At 45.0% G+C, this 24307-nt stretch overlaps 1 protein-coding gene across 2 annotated transcripts in view; it reads left to right on the top strand.

Moving 5' to 3' along the window:
• The first annotated feature begins 4503 nt into the window (after window positions 1–4503).
• The window catches only part of si:ch1073-358c10.1 (peptide methionine sulfoxide reductase MsrA 1), a 41837-nt gene continuing 22033 nt past the window's right edge, over window positions 4504–24307 (top strand). The window contains exons 1-4 of one of the 2 annotated variants that reach the window (XM_041855543.2): window positions 4504–5056; window positions 9998–10066; window positions 10354–10473; window positions 16655–16759. In XM_041855543.2, coding sequence (XP_041711477.1) covers window positions 4876–5056; window positions 9998–10066; window positions 10354–10473; window positions 16655–16759 — 475 coding nt within the window. In that variant the 5' untranslated portion in view covers window positions 4504–4875. The remainder of the gene's footprint in view (window positions 5057–9997; window positions 10067–10353; window positions 10474–16654; window positions 16760–24307) is intronic. The other variant, XM_041855542.2, reaches the window with a different exon arrangement.

Here is a 24307-nt window from a genome sequence, read left to right as displayed (position 1 = left end):
AAGATGCTGGAGGAAACAGGTACAAAAGTATCTATATCCACAGTAAAACGAGTCCTATATCAACATAACCTGAAAGGCCGCTCAGCAAGGAAGAAGCCACTGCTCCAAAACCGCCATAAAAAAGCCAGACTACGGTTTGCAACTGCACATGGGGACAAAGATCTTACTTTTTGGAGAAATGTCCTCTGGTCTGATGAAACATAAATATAACTGTTTGGCCATAATGACCATTGTTATGTTTGGAGGAAAAAGGGGAAGGCTTGCAAGCCGAAGAACACCATCCCAACTGTGAATCACGGGGGTGGCAGCATCATGCTGTGGGGTTGCTTTGCTGCAGGAGGGACTGGTGCACTTCACAAAATAGATGGCATCATGAAGAAGGAAAATTATGTGGATATATTGAAGCAACATCTCAAGACATCAGTCAGGAAGTTAAAGCTTGGTCACAAATGGGTCTTCCAAATGGACAATGACCCCAAGCATACTTCCAAAGTTGTGGCAAAATTGCTTAAGGACAACAAAGTCAAGGTATTGGAGTGGCCATCACAAAGCCCTGACCTCAATCCTATAGAAAATGTGTGGGCAGAAGGAGGCCTACAAACCTGACTCAGTTACACCAGCTCTGTCAGGAGGAATGGGCCAAAATTCACCCAACTTATTGTGGGAAGCTTGTGGAAGGCTTCCCGAAACGTTTGACCCAAGTTAAACAATTTAAAGGCAATGCTACCAAATACTAATTGAGTGTATGTAAACTTCTGACCCACTGGGAATGTGATGAAAGAAGTGAAAGCTGAAATAAATCATTCTCTCTACTATTATTCTGACATTTCACATTCTTAAAATAAAGTGGTGATCCTAACTGACCTAAGACAGGGAATTTTTATTAGGATTAAATGTCAGGAATTGTGAAAAACTGAGTTTAAATGTATTTGGCTAAGGTGTATGTAGACTTCTGACTTCAACTGTATAACGTAATATTAGGAAAGTGTTCCTAATGTTTTGTACAATCAGTGTATATGCGTATTAATACACTCTCAAAAGCATAGTACACTCTAAAAAGAAAAGGTTCCTGGAGTATCCTTTAGGGGTTCTTCAAATTGAAACTGTGGGGGAACCCCTATAAGTTCATCGAAGAACCCTATAAAAGGGTTCTTCAAATAACCCCTTTTAAGAACCCCTTTTAATGGTTCCTCAAATAACCTTTTGAAGAAGATTTTGGGGTTTGTTTTTTAACTAACCCCCCCTTATTATTATTAACATTATTATTATTAATAATAATAATAATGCACCTAAAATAACAACAGTAACATCATATTTTAGTTGTCAGTGTTTATTATGATTTTAGTGGCAAAGCAGAATTAAAAAATCTAAATATGAGGTAAACTCCCAGCAGAGCCTCAAGTATAATGGGTATATCCTCTGGCGTGTTGATGTTAGTGTTGATGTTCTCCGTATCCGTAGCCAGAATGATTTTGCAGTGCATGGTGATCGAACAGGTTTCCTGTTATATTCATCAGAGGTGTAAGGAGGGTGAAGTCTGTGAATCCAAATATGTTTTATTATACAGATGTTTAACAAAGCATGCACACAACAGTATTCATACCTTGGTTTTTGTGGTAAACGTGAATGAAAAAAACTGTTTTGATAATGGTTTTCATACACATACCTTGTCCATAATGTGGAGGCCTATGGGATTTTCATTGAAGTGGTAAGGGAGGAGGATGGTACATGTGATCTGCATAACATACCAATACCAATTGACATACCTTTGTATGCCTCCTCGTCTGTATACCTGCAGACACAGACACAAAAGTGAGCAGTTCAGTCATCTGCACCCAATACAGCTAGCCTTCAACATATTCTTATAGCATACATATTCTTACCTCTTTGTTGATTGATATCCATTTAATTGTGTCCATTTTCTGTTTTTAGAAAGATTTGCACAAATATGAAAAGATTGATGTTTTCATCATAAAACAATATCAATTTAGATCATACAAGGGACAAACATTACCTTAAATTAAAGAGATCTTTACATTTTTCAGTTAAGTGCCTGCACCTGCTGTCCTTTCAAATTCAAATCCAAATGTTTCAGTTGGGCAGTTAGGTTCCTGCAAGAACCCCCACCCACTAAGGAGGTTCCTCGATTAACCCCACCTCCTATGGCGTTCTTGGAAGAACCTTTTGGGGTACATTTTCAGTGCCTAGAAGCCTAAGGTTCTTCAAAGAACTTTGAGGATCTTAGAAGAACCCTTGTTGAACCCCTCATTTTTTTTAGCATACTTAGTAAAGCTCTCTCACTGCCTGAGACAGCTACTTAAAAGCAATTATGAGTCAATGTACAGGTATGTTCTCATGGTTTGTGATTGTAACATCTAGGTGAACAAATTAAATAAGGTCTTGTGATTGAAATATTTCATCTTCTTCCTTGTATAATGGTAGTTTTAGTTTATCTTCAGAGGCTACACATTATGAAGAGAGCACAAGAGGGAATTCCACCCTCTCCTTGAAGAAAAAGGTCATTCTAAAGGTTATTCCAGCAAAATGTATGGCAAGCTTGTTATTGACAAAGTGTCCAATGTCAAAATACATACTAGTTTTGGAGCTCTTGATTTCCTAACAAAATAAGAAGGGTGGCTAAAACAGCTTAACACAAAATGGGTCTGATGATGGACTTTTCTGCCTCACCCATTATCCCCTTGTTTTTGAGAGAAACCCACAGAGCACAGACTTCAATTCAACTTCTATTGGTTCAATGTAATTTCATTGAAATGTGTGCCTGGTAGGAACATCAGTGGCCATATCATAATCCACAAGTCTGTTACAAAGGCAGTGGCGGCTCCTGAAAAAATTCTCAGGGGGGGCAATTTTTCTGATGATTTAGGTGACCTACACACATTTTAAAAAAGATATGTCCAGCAACAACATGAAGACAGGGGCAGCATATAAGTCAATACCAGAAGCATTTATTGACTGATCTCAAAAGTGTTGGCTTACCAGGGTTGGTGGAGCCCTCAGTTTCATCTTTGCCTCGCAAAGCTAACTCAAACACTCCGCAAAACTTCACACACTGGATTAGCCGGCTGAGGATGTGGCGGTTCTTGCTAATGTCGTAGTAAATATATTTGTTATAGTGAATATGGAATATGATATGTTGAGTAAAATGTTGTGCTAAGATCTATTTAGGTCAGGAGCTGGTTATAAGTTCTGTTCCTATCCAATAACAATGGACAAAAGGGTCCTATCTTGTCAGCCTTGTCAGTTTCAGTTCTCCAGTAAACTTGTGATTATCAACACTAACCTCATCGTTGTGGCGGCGGACAGCTAGCCTGTATCCCTCATCCAGTTGAGTGGGAATGTTCACTCTCCCAAAGCAGACAATCTCAAACAGCTATCCATGTGGGTCTTTGACAGCTCATGTTTCTTAATCTTTCCTGAAAGATGGTGCATGTCCGTTACACACCAGTCGCTGTCCAAGCGGTGCTGTCTGCCGTGCCGCCTTCAGGGTGAAAGAGTAAGCAGGGGGTAGCAGAAGACTGCATTAGCTACATCGCAGCCTGCTAGCCAGGTTTTTCGTTCGTACCAATTTTTGGAAAATCCTCGGGTGTAGGACTTCCCCCTTTAGTAGAAACCTGTTGAATTATTAAATTTGGTCTGGGAGGTCCTAATTGTTTCGTTGCCAATTTATCTTCATTTGTTCGCCGACAAAAATGAACTTCTTTCAAAGACACAATCGAGTTGCACTGAAGCCTAGCCATTTTGATAGTAGTAGTGAATTGATTGATGCTGCTACCCGCTCTTTTCTTAGTTACGTTCATGGTTATGTTACGTATGACGAAAGCGCGTAAGTGCAAGCCCTCAGAAACCCATAGAGATTGTATTGAAAGCTCTGATATTTGAAAAAAATAGATTTTACATGGGAGTCTATGACAGACTTCTGGGCGATTTTCAACCTGACTGAAATCGCCCCCAAAAAGGGGGGCATTTGAAGCACGACTTTAGCCTGATTGGACATTTAGTGGCACTGTGGCAGATCAGACGTCTAGATTACAACACTGATAACTACTGTTGCCGTGATATAATTGATTAGAAAAAAAATCCCTTCCTTTTCCCGTTTGGCAGTGCGTCGCCCATATCGCCCTATTGAACACACCGCCCCTGTACAAAGGGATTTTTTTGTTGTTGCCGGCGATCCAATTTACTTTACACTATACACAGGTACCGGCACTGGAGCAATAATAAGCCTAAACTATAAACAGTGGAAGAAAATGCATGGTTATTTTATTTTAATAACCATGCATTTTCTTCCAGTGTTTAAAGTTTAGGTCTATTATTGCTCCGCAGACACAACATTTTCCAGATTTGAATGCTCAACCATTTATCTTTCGTTTCAAATATTTAATCCACTAGTCTTTGAATCCTCCTATATTCACCAAGAACCGTCACTCATGCAAATGTTAGTGCCATTTTGTTTAGGAGATTGGTGAAATAATTTTCAAGATTAAACCCAAACATAAAACACATTAATTACTTGATTGGAAATTACTAAAGAAAAAAAATCGAGTCTGCCTTTGCCCTTTGCTGCATTTAAACAGATGCACCGCCCTGAACTAACCCGCAGAATGAGCGATGGAGGATGGTGAAAAGCTCATTTGCATGCTGAACGGCGTTCTTAATGTGGATATTTATTTAAATTTAATTTATTTCACGCACACACTGCACTGTAGGCTTTTGTGCCAAAGTCATATTAACCCCTGCCTAGTTGTTATTCAGTGCACGACGTCCCGCACGCACGTTGAATATTCATGTTGATAGCCATTCGCTGTCGTTTTACTCCTCCCATATCCCAACGCAACAGCGGCGCGACGCAGGGCAATGGAGACTGTCAAAGTACAGAAGAAGCTATATTTACTGTTATTCGCTAAAGCACAAATACTTGTCGCTTGGCATCTTCTTTTCATTGTGTCACTCGCTGTCGCAGACATGGCAGACACAACAGCCATGCCCACCAAAGACTGCGCTCTGAAAGGAAGGGAGGAAAAAATTGTCGTGGCAGGTAAATGAAATCACGTCTCTCGTAAAACTACCTCGTGCCACAGAATATGTTTGTTTACAAGTCCTCCGGACACAGCAAAGTCAGATGACGATGCACACACTGGTTTAAAGTTTTCCATGATTGTCATATGACTTTTATAAGTTAATATATGGTTATTCACCTCTCTGGTTCAACCATTGGCATATGGGTTTAACGACCAATGAGGGGTGGTCCTGAGCCTAGTTTTGTGACGTATTAGGCTACGCCTTATCAGTCATAGCCAAAGTTATCCCAAACTATTTACTGTATCACTTTATAATGCACATAGTTTGCCCTCAGATCATTGAAAGTGTTGTTTGATTTGGTCTGGACAAAATATTTTTGGGACAAAGTAGCCTTTGCAAACTTTCCCCTCCACTGTGGTGTAATTCTTTAGGGGTATTCATTTTAGATAATTTGAGTGAGTTTAATGCTTATGAGAGTATGTGCTTGGATGGTGTCTATAACTATTTATCTAACTTGTGTTTGTAATAAGCATAATCACCAATTTCAAGATTCCAACCGCATAAATCTGCACACAATGTGACAAATCAGATTGTTGGCATTGATTATGCAATGCGTCATCCATCCTGAGATTGCAAAGAGGATGATTTTGAGGTCCGGTTGACCCCCCGCCAACTAGCTGCTTACTGCATGGCCTTGAGCACCACACCCAAAGCATTCTGGGTAACTCTGCAGCCCACTGCAGCGTCCAGGGGCCCATCTGTGCATTATGCGCATGAGAAGCTCCGCCCTGTCGTAAATTCCCGGGCCGTCTGTCGGAGCAGCTCGGAGACACCGCATGGCGGAAATCTGTTCCTCCCCTAGTCACCGTGGGGGGGTTGGGGGGGGGGAGGGGAGGGGGACTGAGAGAAGGACGCACTGTTCCTGGCCAACTTGGTCCTAAATATGTCAGGGCCCGTTTTCACAAAGGTTCTCAGAGTAGGAGTGCTGATCTATGATCAGGTCCCCATGTCCATGTAATCATATTCATTATGATCTAAAAGGCAACACTGATCCTGGATCAGCACTCCTACTCTGAGAACCTTTGTGAATATAAGCCCGAGGCTTGTAGCTCAGCAGTAGAGCGTTTGCTTCGCATGTACTGCACGAGATTTATCCATGGTTGATGGTTCAATCCTCAGAATATATCCTAATCGTGGTCTTGTTGCCTGTAGGCGCTAACCAGAAACACCTAGCATTAGGATGGACGGACAGGGTGTCACTACTATCCTAAGTCAGACTTTAACTTGGGGCCTTCATGGAGGGAAGTGCACATAGGCTATAGTGGTGTGAATGTCTACACACTGCATTGCCGCACTTGCCTAGCTTCCGTTCTCTGAAAGGAACTTGTAATGTAATTGATCTGATGTAGGCTATTGACCAACATTTGGCCTGTCAATGCAGGGAAGTCATGTTTCCTACATGGTGTCAGTATCCCTGATATGACCCAGTCTCTACTCAGTGTCCCAGGTGGTCTCCCATCCAGGTTCTGACCAGGCCCAAGCCTGCTTAGCGTCAGATGACAGACAGCAGAGGGAATGACTAATTGGTTTGTATTTGGTTTGATATGGCATCATAGGAATAGGCTCTGACAGGCAGGATATAGCCTTCTGTAGAGAAGGAGTCATAACTGAGGAAGAATCCACATGCTTTTGTTTTGGAATAGAAGCTACCTTAACACGGTTTGCTCTTTGGTTTTCCCTGTAGCCTAGTGTATTTGTCTTTTCTTCAGTATTCTGTAGCAGCTCCATCTTGCTGACTGTAGCAGTCAAGATCAATTGGGTGACGGGCGGGAGTCCTCTCCATAGCAACCGGAAATGGTTGCTAGGATACACATTGTATGGGACGCATGGGGGATGAATGTTCTGACAGTCTGTGGTCTCCCCTTCTCCCTCACTGAATAAATGTTAGCACAAACTTACCCACGACCCTAGTTTTCCCACTTAATGCTGTCTCGCCATGGCTGAGCTAGCGAAAGCCGGTCGCTTTTAATGCTTTGCTACTAGTGACCCATTGCAAATAGCTTTTTGGAACTTTTTCAAATATGCTGACCGTGTAGGTATACCAATGACTATTCTTACTCACAGAAAAAGATAGTATAGTATGTTTTTTCAAACTTTCAGCCACAACACTCCAAATGAAAAACCATTGAATTTGCCATGTCTTTTTTCTCACTCAGAAGAGCTCAATGCTTCACTCACCTCTTCTTTCCAATAGTTCTAAAACTACAGACCACCATCACCACCACCATATTGTCCCACCCCACCTACCTCTCCCCACAACGCCCCGCTTCGCCTCATCCCGACTTATCATCCCATGATGCTTTGCGGTGCAGCAGAGGGTCGTTGGCACCAGTAGAAAGCGCCAACCTCCGCCTCGTGCCGGACTGTCTGCCAGCCTGTGTGAGGGGACAGAGAGAGCGAGAGAGAGAAAGAGAGAGACAATGCCACTTGGGAGAAGTTAACCGTCTGGAATGCAACCTCTTCATCACAGCATTGGCATGGAATCCTGGATTCCCGGGAACCTGGATTCTCTCATATTTACGTGTGTGGCAGGAATCTGTTTCCCCGGACGAAAAATGCAGGAATGTCACAGTGGCACGAAAGGGTAGCGAAGAAAAACGCCAGTTCGGTGACGGAACTGGACATAATATCTGGTAGCAAAAGAGCAAAGTTAGCCCTACCATGACCGGTGGAGAGGCTGGCTAAAGCGGGTTTTGACCGAACGTGGTAGCCGATGGTTTGCGGAGTTGTTTTATTTCTACCACCACAATTAAAAACCAAATGAGCCAACAAAAGCTGTCCGAATTCTGCTTACTACTGCTTTACGGTTTGACTGTAGGCGCTTTTCAATTTCCTCCAAAAACAAAGGACAAAGAAAACGCCCATATTTCATCCAAATCACACAAAAAATATTTTTCACACATTGTATCCTTTTGTAAGCTCACTACCACCCTCCCTTCTTTCTTTTCTCTCCCTCCTCTCCATTGTTGGCATATTCAGCCAGTTCTTTTGCCTCCTTGGTGCTATTTGTAAGGTGGGGTGTTGTTGGCAAAGGCGCCCGCTGGCATTGACGGGGGGATTGGGCTCAGTGAAAAGAGCCATCCTGGAACCGTCTGGACCTCTGCCAGGGCTCCATGGGAGAAATACCCACAGCAGAGGTTGGTGTGTGTGCTCCAAGGAGACGTAGCTTTCGTGTGTGTGTGTCTGTGTACTGTATGTGTGTAAGGGAGAGAGAGACTGATGATAGGAACATGGTGGGAGGAGAGGAGGGGGTGTGAAGAGAGAGATGGCAGGAGAATGGCAGGAACACAGAGAGAGAGGGAGAGCGATTTTGGCGCTGAGCGAGATTCTGTTGACGACCGCTATGTGTCGGCGTGTTCTTGGCCTTCTCTGTTTTCGCCTTTTTTTCCCCTTGTTTGTTTGTTTTTTCGACCCGTTCGCTTTTTGGACCGGGCGCCCGTGCCAGTGCGTTCATCTGCTGCCCAAAGGCATGGCGGTTTCGGAAGCCAAAATAATCTCGCCATCCATCCCTCTGCCACGGTCATCTGTTGCTTCTCCCTGGCGATTTTCTTTTCTCTTTTTTTTGGCATCCTACACTCCTCCTCCTCGTTTTCCTCCTACTCCTACTCCTCCCACTCCATTGCTTTCTCTGTCCTCTCCACTTATTTCTCCACTCATTTCCTTCTTGCAATACTGCGATACTGCTGTTTGCCTGTTTCTGTCTTTTTGAGAGAGGGTGGTGGGTGGCAGGGGTACGAGTGTGCCCATGAATAGGGTGGCAGGGCCAGTCTACCTACTGACTCAAGATGTGACCTGGCACGGGTGAGCGCAGTAAGACGAGTGTCTGCTTGAAGCGATCTATTTCAACATTGGGATCAGGAGTTTTTCACTATTCAGGTCAATGTCAAACATGATCCGAAATCCACTCAGATTTGACACTGACCAAAAGCAAATGCTCCCATTGCACTCTGGTGTGTGTGTGTGTGTGTGCTTGAATGTGTGTTCTCACATTCACAGCCGTTTATCCACCAACTAATATTAGTCTGTGAAGCAGTGCAAACCAGCCTGGCTCGGTGAGAGATTTACACACTAAGTCACCTCAGTCGTCTTAGCGCTAATCTGTATGCTGTTTATTCTTTCAGTTTTAGCGCTTTAATTCCATTCCATCTATTCCATCCATATCGGCACAGTTGGCATCGACGCACCGCCCCCACAACCACTTCGTATATGTAGCATATCATTTGTATTTCAGGTTCTATTCAATACTGTATAACAGGGGGTACAGCTTGGCATGACAGTCCATTCCACCATGTCACCAGGGTCATACAAAGACAGTGTATCTTCCACCTTTTGACCTCGTTGTTTAGCCCCAGATGGTGGGCTAAACCCTTGCCCTCGACCGAAATGGCCGCTGTTTGGTTTGGAGTAGGTGAGGGTGAGGCCAGAGGGTGGGGTTAGGAATGGGGGTCAGAACCGTTTCATCTCCTAAGTGTCTTCCAACGTTAGAGCCACCTGATCCCGCTTAGCAAGAGCAGGCCGGCTTGCCAAAGCTGTCGCTAATCCGACCCATCCAGCATGCCACCGTTTCAGTTTACCTGGGGAGAGGAGGAGGAGAGGGGGAGGAGGGGGAGATTTGACTGGGACATCGCCTGACTAGTGCCACTTTACCCCGCTTCGCTGTGGTGACCTTTGCCCTCCTGACCTCCTTGCACTACTGTTAAGCAGCATGGCAAAGATAGGACACAAACACATACTCTCACAATGACATGTTGATGTCGCCACTCATTGGTTAGGGATCTGATGCTGTGATGTTGATGGTCTCATATGAATCATTTTCATTGAATTGCACAAAGCATTTTATACACCAAGATACTGATTGTAATTTCTCTCTCTATCTCTCTCTCTCTCTCCCCCATAGAGAAGCATGCTGTCAATGGCAACCCCACAGTGGAGCCGTTTCCAGAGGGCATGGAGACCATCATGTTTGGTAAGCCTCAATCTCTTTCAAATGACCGCTACCACTGATGACCGCTTTCACTTTTCATTGGTTCTCATTAGCTGTTGTCATATTACAGTCTTATGAACAATAGTATCAGTATTATTAGTATACTATAGTAGTAGTGTTATACGGAGGAACACAGTAGTATTGATAGAGTATGTGTTTTTGACCATCTAGGATCAGCTTACCGTCCCCAAATCCTAACCTTAACTATGAGGTAAAACCATGTCAAACTGACCTTAGATCATGTCTAAGTATGTCTCTCTCTGGGCCAGGTATGGGCTGTTTCTGGGGGCCTGAAAAGCTCTTCTGGCAGAAGCCGGGGGTGTTCTCTACCCATGTGGGCTACGCAGGGGGACACACACCCAACCCCAACTACCAGGAAGTGTGCTCAGGTAACACACACACACACACAAACCCCACCCTTCTCACACACAAACACGTCTATGTACACTAGTGATGCGCGGGTCAGCTGTTTGTTCACCCGCACCCGCCCGCAATTGCCAATAACCCGTCCGCAACAGGCCGACTAAATGTGATGAAGTGAGAATCTGAGGTCGCACCCGATCCTAACCCGCAAATATAGAAAATGTGCTGTACAGTCAGAGATGCTGGAATGATTTTTTGACAGGGGCTATTTGTTATTCAACATGCCTATAATTAGATACATGCAGTTTCTCTTCTGTCATTACTTGGGACTCAATCAGATCTTCTTTAGACGACATCCAGCGGTTGTTTTGGTAGTGTTGGAGGTGGAACTGCGTAAGAGCTGTCAAATCCACAAGCGGCTCCTGGCATTATACCTAAAGCGGAGTCTCATTAAGAGAAATCCCATGCAGCCTTATTTACAAGTTGGAATACTGGAATGTGAGATGTAATCTACACCTCGATTAGGCTGATCGAAATCCTCATTATTTTGTTGAATGATTTAAAATTTGAGCGTCATTATTTCTATATAGCCTACACTTTCTCGTTCTGACCTAACGTGAGTGGGACGGGTGTAGCTTCGTGACAATGATCAAGAGCAGTGTCGGCTATCGCCGGTTAACGCTTGATCAGATTGAATCTAGATACACTCTTGCTCACCAGAAAATATGTCATACATCGATAGAATGAATACTTAATCTGGAAAGTTTTGTCTTTCATCTCTGCTTCTCTCGCACAGCGAAGACATGGAACGGGGAGAATATGCAATAAAAAATGGGAAAGATTTGAAATGACATCAGTTTCACCGGTTTTAAGGGATGTGAAAACGACCCAACATATTTCTGATAAGATTTCAGTTCGGCTTGTGGTTGAAATACTATCAGCTTTTTATGCTGCTGATAAAGATAGCACCTTTATAGACGGTCCCTAACCGCGCATTTGTTCTCTCCACTCCTGTTCCTGAGTCAAAATTGAAATTTGTTGAATTATTTTACTGCAAGAACTGCTTAATTCTGCAGGAGTTAATATTAAGGCTATGTGAGCGGTCAGTGTCCAGATTTCAGTTACTATTCCATTTAACCCATCTGAACAGTTCCCTTGACGTTCCATATTTGAAGTCCCTGTCTTGTGACTGTGGAAATTGTATAGCACCTCACAATCATCACACATAACATCTTTCCCAAACGTTAGTCTACTGTTCTGGCCCTCCCTTCTCTTTATTTGCAACTCTCCATTTTGCAGCTTTTCTCTTATTGAATTAAACTCAAACGTTGTCCTCTTTGCCTCAGTGGATCGACATTAACCTTTTCAGCCCAAGTTCCCAAAAGCATTTGGCAATTGGCATGTATTTGGTGTGCGTGTACAGTTAAGCCCTAAAGCTTAGGCTTACGCACTAACGCAAAATAAAGTCAAACCGTGCATCACTTATGTACACCATGTCTCTGTTAGTGTGTATGGGTGTATATGTCTGCAGTGTTTGCTTATGTATGTCTGTGCTACACCTGAGTATCTGGGCAGAACATATACTATACAGTACCAGTCAAAAGTTTGAACACACCTACTCATTCAAGGGTGTGCAAAGCTGTGATCAAGGCAAAGGGTGGCTATTTGAAGAATCTCAAATATAAAATATATTTTGATTTGTTTTTGGGTTACTACGTGATTCCATGTCATAGTTTTGATGTCTTCACTATTATTCTACAATGTGGAAAATAGTAAAAATAAATAGTAAAAAATGAGTGGATTCAGGTATTTGAGCCACACAAGCTGCTGACAGGTGTATAAACTCGAGCACACAGCCATGCAATCTCCATAGACAAACATTGGCAGTAGAATGGCCTTCCTGAAGAGCTCAGACTTTCAACGTGGCACCGTCATAGGAAGCCACCTTTCCAACAAGTCAGTTCGTCAAATTTCTGCCCTGCTAGAGCTGCCCCGGTCAACTGTAAGTGATGTTATTGTGAAGTGGAAACATCTAGGAGCAACAATGGCTCAGCCGTGAAGTGGTAGGCCACACAAGCTCATAGAACGGGACCGCCGAGTGCTGAAGCGCGTTGCACGTAAAAATAGTCTCTCCTCGGTTGCAACACTCACTACCGAGTTCCAAACTGCCTCTGGAAGCAATGTCAGCACAATAACTGTTCGTTGGGACTTTCGTGAAATGGGTTTCCATGGCCGAGCAGCCGCACACAAGCCTAAGATTACCATGCGCAATGCCAACCGTCGGCTGGAGTGGTATAAAGCTCGCCACCATTGGACTCTGGAGCAGTTGAAATGCGTTCTCTGCAGTGATTAATCACGCTTCACCATCTGGACTAATCTGGGTTTGGCGGATGCCAGGATAACGCTATCTGCCCCAATGCCAACTGTAAAGTTTGGTGGAGGAGGAATAATGGTCTGCGGCTGTTTGTCATGATTCGGGCTAGGCCCCTTAGTTCCAGTGAAGGGAAATCTTAACGCTAGAGCATACAATGACGTTCTAGATTATTCTGTGCTTCCAACTTTGTGGCAACAGTTTGGGGAAGGCCCTTTCCTGTTTCAGCATGACAGTGCCCCCTTGCACAAAGCAAGGTTCATACAGAAATGGTTTGTCGAGATCGGCGTGGAAGAACTTGACTGGTCTGCACAGAGCCCTGACCTCAACCCCATCGTATACCTTTGGGATGAATTGGAACGCCGACTGCGAGCCAGGCCTAAAACCCCCAACATCAGTGCCCGACCTCACTAATGCTCTTGTGGCTGAATGGAAGCAAGACCCCGCAGCAATGTTCCAACATCTAGTGGAAAGACTTCCCAGAAGAGTGGAGGCTGTTATAGCAGCAAAGGGGGGACCAACTCCATATTAATGCCCATGATTTTGGAATGAGATGTTCGACAAGCAGGTGTCCACATACTTTTGGTCATGTAGTGTAACATCAAAGTCTTTCTACCAACTGATGGTAATATGTGAGTACACTAAATGCAGTAAACCCACGGACAGGCGCAGAGTCTCAGACCATTTGATTACACACACACATTGCACAATTCTAAGTTTTTTCCAGTGGCTAGCATGGACAATAACATGCCCAGAATACGTCTAAACCACTTTTGACGGCCACACAGAATGGCATGGCATCCCCTCCTCTGACTGTCCTCCACCCTGATAATACCAGCTTTATCACCAATTTCAAGATAATACCAGTACAATATCCCTGCATAGGATAGCTAGAGTGGGTAGTGCCACCCTACTCCTCAGAAGGATCAGTCCGAGTCAGAGAGAAAGAGGGCGAGAGATAGACGTTCTACAGTAAAGCTCTCTGGTCCTCCCTCCCTCTCTCTGCTTCTCTTTCATCTCTCTCCCCCCCGCCTGTGACCTACTTGGAGGGATTGGGTTCTGTACTGCAGCGTTTTGCTCTACACTGGTTCCTGTGCCACCTTCGCCACCACTGCCATCCACTGCTAATGTACTCCACCACTACTCCTCTCACATTTACATTACATTTTAGTCATTTAGCAGACGCTCTTATCCAGAGCGACTTACAGTTAGTGAATACATATTTTTTTATACTGGCCCCCTGTGGGAATCGAACCCACAACCCTGGCGTTGCAAACGCCATGCTCTATCAACTGAGCTACATCCCTGCCGGCCATTCCCTCCCCTACCCTGTGCGCCGCCCATGAGTCTCCCGGTCGCGGCCGGCTGCGACAGAGCCTGGATTCGAACCAGGATCTCTAGTGGCACAGTTAGAACACTGCGCCACTCAGGAGTAACCCACTCTCCCTACTACACATACTGTACCTCAACCCTGCAGCTCAGCCCAAGGCAATGGCCCTGTTCAGTTTGAGTATGGCGAGGCGCAGAATCGCTGGTCTTGATCACATAATGAGAAGTTATTTGGGATGCACATTGATTTGTAGATCCAGGATTCCCTGCAATCCGACGTTTGTAGTTGCACTCACACTGTGTAGCTCAGTTGGTAGAGCACAGCGCTTGCAATGCGAGGGTTGTGATTTTGATTCCTGTGGGGCACCAGTACAAAAGAAAGTTATGAAAATGTATGCACTCACTACTGTAAGTTGCTCTGGATAAGAGCGTCTGCTAAATGACTAAAATGTAAACCTGCAAAATGGAGGACAGACAGACACCTTAAACCTGCAACAGAGGACAGACAGACACCTTCACCCTGCAATGGAAGAAAGAGAGAGAGGGTTGGGATGAAAAGCGGAGGGTGAATGTAACGCAAAGGATTTCAGACTCCATCCTTGGGCTGGTTGGCACTGTGAAGTGACAGCCTATGGGAAGATTAATTAATTGAAATAGATTCATTAATATTGATTGATACTGATTCATATTTGGCCATGATAGTCATTGTGGCCATGTACGAAAAGTCGCTCAAACTGAAAACCTTACATATGATACTGCAGAGTTACCATTGATTGGTTTGGTTAGCATAACACTTCCTAGCTCAGTTCATTGGTGCATTGGAAGATTTCATGTGAACAATACTAAAGGGTGCAATGCCCCTGTTTTATAAATGACTTATGAAAGAGTTAAAACGATCCCAAATATAGTGAGAGTGTTTGACTGCGGAGCTTCCACAGTCACTTTGGGCGCCCCCGCCGCTCAAGGCATTGGAATGCAAGCGTGAGCGCGGGCGAGCAGGGGGGCGAGCAGGCAGGGAGTGAGCGGGCAGGGAGTGAGCGGGCGGCGAGAGGGGCGCTTCTGGCTTGGCTGGCGGACCTTCTGAGTGGAATCCCTTTGGGGGGTGCGAGCTCCCTCTTGCTGGCAGCCCCGAAACAAGCTGGGGGGGGGAAGGAAAGAAATAAAAGAGAGTTGGGCACAGCGGAGGAACTGGCATCGCTTCACTGGGTGTGACGGATCCGACCGCTGCTCTGGAGACAGAAAGGAGGAGAGGAGCTGTCCACAGAGTCACGGGAGGGGGAAGAGAGACAGAGACAGGGGTCCAGTCCAGTGTGTGTGTGTGCGTGTGAGTGAGTGTGTAAGACAGAGGGAGAGAGGGACTGACAGCTGGGACTGCTTGATTGATGCGTATGTCAGTATTACCGGGTCCCTCCTGTGTGTGAGTCCCACCTTTGTTTCTAGCTTCACACCTGATTCCTCTCTTGTGTGTGTGTGCATGCAGCCGTGTGTGTGTGTCTGTGCATTCTTTCTGTTTTCCTTCTGCACACTTGATTCAGTGTGTGTGTGTGTGTGTGTGTGTGTGTGTGTTTCATAAACCTGATTTATTTCTTTATTTTCCATGGATATGAGCCTCAGCTTGTTTATTGCTTTGTGTCTGCTAATGTGGATGTGAGTCTTGTTGCACCAGCTGAGTGTGTGTATGTGTGTATATGTGTGTGTATGTGTGTGTATGTGTGTGTGTAACAGCTGACCCTGAGCAGGCCCCACTTTCCGAATGCCTCCAGGCGGCTTGTTGAAGCTTTGGGGTCCTGGCAGCTGCAGGCAGCCAGAGAGGTGCCCCCCACAGTGCCTGTGTGCTTTTGGCAACATCCTACTTGAAACAGTTGCTGTGCTCCCACGCTGCCTCTAGCAATAACATGTATCTCAAGTGGATTCGCGCGCGCGCGTGTGACTGTGCGCTCCTCTTCACACAGAGGCTGCATTCTATCAGGCAACGTTAATGGGCAGACTTCCAAACACTAGCGGTGCTGAGCATCTCAAATTGAATATATTACATGTGATGCTGGGTGAATATCTTCAAGCGCACTCCGTAAGATTTCTACATTCAGCTAGACCATTATATCTATGTAATAGCTGTTTGTGTCAATCAATTGATTTCATAGGAGAAAAGGAACACATTTTAGAAAATCATTTCTATAGTTTGAAGTATAAGCGGGGCATGCAAAATAACTTACAAGATAATGATAATGATAACACATAAATAAATGATCAATCAGACTCCTCACAGTAGGATAGATGAAAAGATGTGTTCCACGATAATATTCTATTCAATACAGACCTATTGAATGGAAATGTAAGGGTTCATGTGTGACTATGATGTGTTATACTCTGTTATGGCCTAGGCTGCGTTCCTTTTGTCACACCGTAGAAAAACATTTTGCAACGGGAAAATAAATTGCACCTCCCCATTTCAGAACATTTTCTTCCGTTTCGTGCCAAATGAACACAACAGCCTGGTTTGTCCACAGGTTTGACAGGACACACTGAGGTGGTGAGGGTGGTCTTCTCCCCCGAGGACATCAGTCTGGAGGAGCTACTCAAGGTGTTCTGGGAGAGCCACGACCCCACTCAAGGTAGCACCTTACACACACACCCACACGGATGCACATACAGACAGACACACACACACACAGATGCATATACAGACACACACACATCCCGGGGGGCGCAGGGTGTATTAGAGCAGAAGGAAGCATGGGTGTGTGTGTGTGTTTGTGTGTGCGTGCGTGCGTGCGTGTGTGTGTGTGTGTGCGCGCGTGTGGTGGCAATGGGGGTTGGGTGGGTCTCAGGAGGGTAAGTCAACGACAGACTGTGTTAATGTGTCTGGGAGCCAATCATCCATGAGACCAGTGGCGATTGTAGCATGTAAATCTTGGTGGGGCAAACAAATAAATATGTGGGATGCAACCCAGCAAAGCCACTACACAACACAGCACTAAACAATACATTAATTGCACTATAACGGTGACAAACGGTGCCCACAAACTGCTCTCAAAGAAAGAGAAAGAGGCCGGATTTACAATTCCGAGTTGGATGACCGTTCAAAACGTGTTTTCCCAGTCTGAGTTCGTTTATTCCCGACTTCCCAGTTGCAATGCTTGCAGTTAGCCACTGTCACTGATTCCTTCCAAACCACTCACTGTTGAATTTGCGATTTCCAACTTGTTGTGTAATGTTTATGTCCAATGGCCGATGAGCACCGATATGTTTTATCTATAATTTCTCTTCATTATTTCTCTTCATATGACAAGGATTAAAAAGGATTTGCCAGTAGATTGTTGACTTGATTCATGATGATGACTGCTAGCTAAGATTTTGAAAGTAAGATGTTGACATGATCAGTCCAATCAAAGCTACTGTACATATAACGTGATTTGATGTCATTTTATCTGTGGCCAATGACCTTGAGGCTTCTTGGATGTGCACTTCTAATGTAACTCTATGGCAGGACACAAAGGGCTTGAATTTTCGATGTCTACCCTTACTAAGGACTTAGACTTGGTCGTGACGTAGTGTCCCCATGAGTGACGGAACACTGAGCCAATCACGGCGCAACGCTCCTATTTTCTGCTGGCTTGCCCCACCACAACAGAAAGCACTGAGCTGGACTAAAACACCTGCATTTTGGAGCTGCCTTACTCAAGAAAACAAAAAAGAGACCATGTTTGTATGCGGCTTTATTAACTCAAAGATATATATTTTTTTACAATGTTTGCAAACTGATATGTGACACGTATTAATGCCAAAATAACATGCAAAACAGGCATTTTCTGCCCCACCTGCCCTGCATGAGACGGAGGGCCGGGGTAGTTTGTGTTCGTTCCTCAAACCTTCCATGACTTCCACCAAATAATATAATAATACAAATATATAATAATATATGGTTGTGTATGGTCAGGTTCATTCGTACATCAGAGTTGAGCATCAGGACAGAAGGGTTGTGGACATACTGTAGGACAGAAGGTAGCCTAGCGGTTAATAGCGTTGGGCCAGTAACCAAAATATTGCTGGTTTGAATCCCCGACCCGATTAGGTGAAAAATCTGTCAATGTGCCTTTGAGCAAGGCACTTAACACTAATTACTCCTGTAAGTCGCTCTGGATAAGCGCGTCTGCTAAATAACTAAAATGTACGACTTGGTTTGATTCCTCCTACCTACCCAACAAAAGTGGAGTGGCTAGCAACGCTTTTCACCATTCTGAATTCACCTTGTAAATGACCCCCCGCACCTTCTTTTATAGTCTTTCCCGCTCTTTCTCTCCCTCCTTTTCTCTGTTCTTGGGAGAAGGTGATGTAACAGCATTAGCATGAGGCACTCTGCTCAGTCACCCAGAAGAGAGATGGGGAGAGAGTTCCATCAAAGATTCACGAGGCCTGACCTCCAGCCGTCAACAGCGTCAACTCCTGCCGTGTCTCCTACGTTACCTCAACCGCGTTTCCACTCGCATGTGTCCAGCCATTCATGTTACCTTTCACCCATGTCAACTCCGTTTCCTTAACCAAGTTACCTGTCACCTACGGTCATTTTTTTGGTCATTCGCGTTACCTCTCGCCGGGGTGTCACCTCCGTTACATCAACCATGATTATTTTACCCTATGTCACCTCCGTAACCTCAATAGTAAATTCTCCCGTGCGCTACTCCCTTTGGGGCAATGCATGGACACAGTAGACAACCAACCGCTATTTATACATTAACCCTGACTCACTCTCTCTCTTGGCTCATAATATATTTATTAGTTTGCCGCTTTTGTGTCATATGTGCACTGCCATTTTGTAGATGTTTGGCTTGTACCGTATGTACATCCCTTACATATACAGTAGCATTGCATTCCATTACGAAAGCACGGATGGCGCTACCTTTATTCAGGCTTTTTTCTCCAGCGTTTGTCATTTGTGTGACTTAAAAATGTATACCTCCTCCTTTTGACTTTCAGTTCACGTGCGGAAGAATTTGTCTGATTTGACAAATGTGGCATGGAGTGGTGGAAACAACCCTGTAGGCAGTTCCTCCACGCCTGCTTAACCCCCAATTTATTCCATCCACCTATGAGTCTGTTAAAACTGAGGGAAGAAATGAAGAATATTCCCTCTCATTTCAGTGCACTGATTCTCACTCACACATGCATACATACACATACGCCTTCAGAAAGTATTCATACCTCGACTTATTTCACATTTTGTTGTGTTACGCCTGAATTCAAAATGGATTAAACATATATGTTTTCTCCCCAATCTACACACAATACCCCATAATCAAAATGTGAAAATATGTTTTTAGAAATGTTAACAAATGGATTGAAATTGAAATAAAGAAATATCTCAACCCCCTGAGTCAATACTTTGTAGAAGCACCTTTGGCAGCGATTACAGCTTTGAGTCTTTCTGGGTAAGTCTCTAAGAGCGTTCCACACTGGATTGTGCAACATTTTCCCATTATTCTTTAAAAAATGCATCAAGCTCTGTCAAATTGGTTGTTGATCATTGCTAGACAACCATTTTCAGGTCTTGCCATAGATTTTCAAGTAGATTTAAGTCATAACTGTAACTTGGCCACTCAGGAACATTCACTGTCTTCTTGGTAAGCAACTCCAGTGTAGATTTGGCCTTGTGTTTTAGGTTATTGTCCTGCTGAAAGGTTAATTCATCTCCCTGTGTCTGGTGGAAAGCAAACTGAACCAGGTTTTCCTTTAGGATTTTGCCTGTGCTTAGCTCCATTCTGTTTATTTTTTATCCTGAAAAACTCCCCAGTCCTTAACCATTACAAGCATACCCATAACATGATGCAGCCGCCACTCTGCTTGAAAATATGGAGAGTGGTACTCAGTAATGTGTTGTATTGGATTTGCCCCAAACATATCACTTTGTATTCAGGACAAAAAGTTAATTGCTGTAATTGTATTACTTTAGTGCCTTGTTGTAAACAGGGTGCTTGTTTTGGAATATTTTCATTCTGTACAGGCTTCCTTCTTTTTACTCTGTCAATTAGGTTATTATTGTGGAGTAACTGCAATGTTGTTGATCCTTCCTCAGTTTTCTCCTATAACAGCCATTAAACTCTGTAACTGTTTTAAAGACACCATTGACCTCATAGTGAAATCCCTGAGTGGTTTCCTTCCTCTCTGGCAACTGAGTTAGGAAGGACGCCTGTATCTTTGTAGTGGCTGGGTGTATTGATACACCATCCAAAGTGTAATTTAATAACTTCACCATGTTCAAAGGGATATTCAATGTCTGTTTTTAGAATTTTTACCCATCTACCAATAGGTACCCTTCTTCGCGAGGCATTGGAAAACCTCCCTGGTCTTTGTGGTTGAATCTGTGTTTGAAATTCACTGCTCGACTGAGGGACTTTACAGATAATTGTATGTGTGGGGTACAGAGATGAGGTAGTCATTCAAAAATCTAGTTAAACACTATTATTGCACACAGAGTGAGTCTATGCAAACGTATAATGTGACTTGTTAAGCACATTTTTACTCCTGAACTTATTTAGGCTTGCAATACCAAAGGGGTTGAATACTTATTGACTGAAGACATTTCAGCTTTTCATTTGTAATTAATGTGAAGGGGAAAAAAATTGATAAACATTCCACTTTGACATTATGGGGTAGTGTCTGTAAGAAAGTGACAGAACATCTCCATTGAATTCATTTTAAATTCAGGCTGTAACACAATTAAATGTGGAAAGTCAAGGGGTGTGAATACTTTCTGAAACCACTGTACGTGCGCATGCACACGCACAGTTCTTCCCATTGTGTGTATTTGTGCGTGCATGGTTGTGTGAGATCTCTGCCTTTTTGCCTTGCCTCAGTTCAGAAGGGTTTAGTCCCGACAACGTGATGTCGAACTGCATAGCCTCCACCAATCATGGCTAGGATAGCAACATTCGCAGCCAACCAGATACTCCCAGCAGCCTCCTCTTTGTGCCCTGTTTCCATATTCAGTAACACACTTAATCTGGTGGGTTCTCTTGGATGTTGCATAAAGACTTACGTGCATACCCTCAACACAAATGAGAAGTTTGTTCTTTCTGTCTACTCACCAACACCCTCCATTCTCTCTCTTTCTTTCTCTCTCTCTCTATATATCTCTCTCTCTCTTACACACACACACACACACACACACAGACACTCACTCTACACACATACACACACTGCTGTGTCGTAAAATGATCAAACCCTGAATGTGACATCTGCATAAGGAAATACTCAAATGTAACGTTTGTTCCTGTGTGGATTCGAAAAACAGGAACTGATGACTACTGTACTGTTAGAGAGCTTTGTAGATACTCTTGGGCGCATATACGCAGGTACATCATCACACAAAATACATGTACGCACTCTCAAAAAGCACACACACACACAGAAACACACACACATACAGAGCACACACACACACGAAGAGTCACATACACACACACACACACACACACGAAGAGACACATACACACACACACGTACAGAGAACACACACATACGCTTGGCTGCTTCAGCAGTTCGTTACTTCCTTGTTAAAAGAGGGACCCAACCCCCTGTTCTCTCAGCAGACCCCGGGGCTCTCAATCTGTCTGGAGGATAAGAGCATCTTATCTCCCCCTTCCTTACCCATTCACCCCTCTCCACCTCCCATCCCTCCATCCCCTTCTCCTCCTCATCCCCTAACACCCCAGAGCTGATGCTTTACTCTCCTCTCCTCTCCTCTCTCTTCCTCTCCTCTCCTCTCCTCTCCTCTCCTCTCCTCTCCTCTCCTCTCCTCTCCTCTCCTCTTCCCTCCTCTCATTTCCTCTCCTTTCCTCTCTCCTTCTCTCCTCTCCTCCTCACCTCCTCCCCATCTCCTCTCGTCCCGTCAGCACATCCGCAGAGCAGAGCAGCGCTATGAGTCGACCGCTCCCCCGAGGCCGTCCCGCTCCCCTTTTATCTCTTAGTCACTCTCTCCTCTCCTCATCCTCTCTCTCTTCCCCCATCATCAACCCCCACTCTTCATCTTAACATGGGTTCCCCCCCCCCCCCTCTTTGTCTCCTCTTCTCAGTTTTTTATCTTCCTCCTCTTTCTCGTTCTTTCGTCTATTTTTTGAAGACATGCAGTATTTATGTGTCTGGCTGCCGATGCTGCTGTGTCAGTGAGCAAGGCAACAAAATGGCCGACGCAACCGTTTTCTTCAGATGATAGCGATGCACTCGCTGTGTGACTGTTGAAGTGATAGACCTGGGCCACGTTCAGTGGGCTCCATGTGTGAAATGTTACAGATAGAAATGGCATGAATAGAGCTGACGTGATTCCTTATTCTACATGTCAGAGAGGCATGCTTGTTCTACATAATGTATCTGAATGTGCCACAATGTTGTGTCCTGCTCAATGCGGGCCTGTTTATGCTTGTACAGACCAAGGAAAGACCTAGCTCTTGTATTTGCATTGATGTATTTTCCATATTTCTTTTCACTAGGTTCCATTTGTTTCTTTTTTTGTTCTGTGAGTTAGCTTATGCATGGACATACACAGAGGTAAGAGATTGGTGTTGCAGTATATGGTATAGGGCATATAAGTATGTGAATACCTCCCTCTATCTCCCACACACATGCTGAAGACGGCAAACAACGTACTCTTCATGGATGTGAATGTCGAGATGATTCCACGTGAATCAAATCGCCAAATGCATCAACTAACTGCGGGCCCTTTTTTATTTGATACCTTTCTACCTCCGCCTATAAACCAGTGACGACATAACAAATTAATCTGCTACCATCCTTCCCATTTTACCTCCCCTCCTCCCCAGCTGGAAAAGACACGCGTCCCTAATGACACGCATCTCCCCCCATCATATTTTAGGGGAACCCCCTATCTAAAGCGAGAAGCCCTCTAGGGAGGTGACCTTTAACCCCTGCCCCCCCTCCCACACCCCTCTGTCATGCTGAAAGTGGCCTCCTCCCCCTCTGATTACCACGTGTCACTTCATTACTGACGACGGGTTGGGTGACAGGTCGAATTTATGGAGATTGTCTGGCATTACGTGTGTGTGTCAGGAGTTACAAAGCCAGAACCCAGAAGCAGACCAGGACAAGGTTAGTTGAAACGAAGGTGAGTGTTTATTTACAAGTTCAAGAGTGATGCTGAATAATCCAGGGAACAGAGCGGGCGGCGTTGGTTAGTTGTTGGGGGTGCAGTGGTTGATCCAATCATGGCTCGGCAGCCGCCGACCACCAGGCAGAGGTTGGATGAAGGTTCCGGACGAGTGATGTTCATGGCTAACGATCCGGCAGGGAATGGATGTTAGGCCAGAGCCTAAGAAGGGTGATGATCAGGACCAGGTGTGCAGATTGCTGATGGGATGCAGGTGCGGAAATCAAGAGAGCTCCCCGGAGCGTTCCAGAACCCTCGGGAAACTGGAGATCACGAGCAGAAAAACTAGTCCACAGACAGGACCCGACTCAGACTGCCGGGATCGTTACAGTACCCCCCCTCCGACGAACGCCACCGGGAGGACTCCCCGGAGCGCCAGGATGGAGGCGGTAGAAGTCACGGATGAGGTCAGCATCTAGGATCTGTCGCCGCGGAATCCAACTCCTCTCTTCAGGACCATACCCCTCCCAGTCCACGAGATACTGGAAACCCCGGCCCCGCCGTCTGGAATCCATGATGCGTCGCACCGTGTAGGCAGGACCACCTCCGATCATCCGAGGAGGAGGAGGAGGAGGCGGAGGAGGCAACAGAGGACTGAGGAAAACAGGCTTGAGGCAGGAGACATGAAAGGTGGGATGGACTCTGAGCGTCCTCGGGAGTTTGAGTCGAACTGCCACCGGATTGATCACCTTCTCCACCACAAACGGACCAATGAACTTCGGTAACAACTTCCTAGACTCAGTCCGTAAAGGAAGATCCCGTGTGGCCAACCAGACCCTATCTCCGATGGTGTAGGTGGGAGCGGGGATCCGGCGACGATTCGCCTGGAGCTGATACCGGTCCGAAACTCTAAGGAGTGCCTTTCTGGCCCGATGCCAGGTCCGGTGGCAACGACGAATATGGGCCTGAACAGAAGGCACTGAGAGCTCCTTCTCCTGAGAAGGGAACAAGGGAGGTTGGTAGCCATACAGGCACTGGAAGGGAGACATCCCAGTGGCAGATG

Source organism: Coregonus clupeaformis, chromosome 29, assembly GCF_020615455.1.
Source record: "Coregonus clupeaformis isolate EN_2021a chromosome 29, ASM2061545v1, whole genome shotgun sequence".
Lineage (NCBI taxonomy): Eukaryota > Metazoa > Chordata > Actinopteri > Salmoniformes > Salmonidae > Coregonus > Coregonus clupeaformis.
Note: the sequence above shows the minus strand (reverse complement) of the source record. Positions and strands in the feature narration are given on the sequence as shown.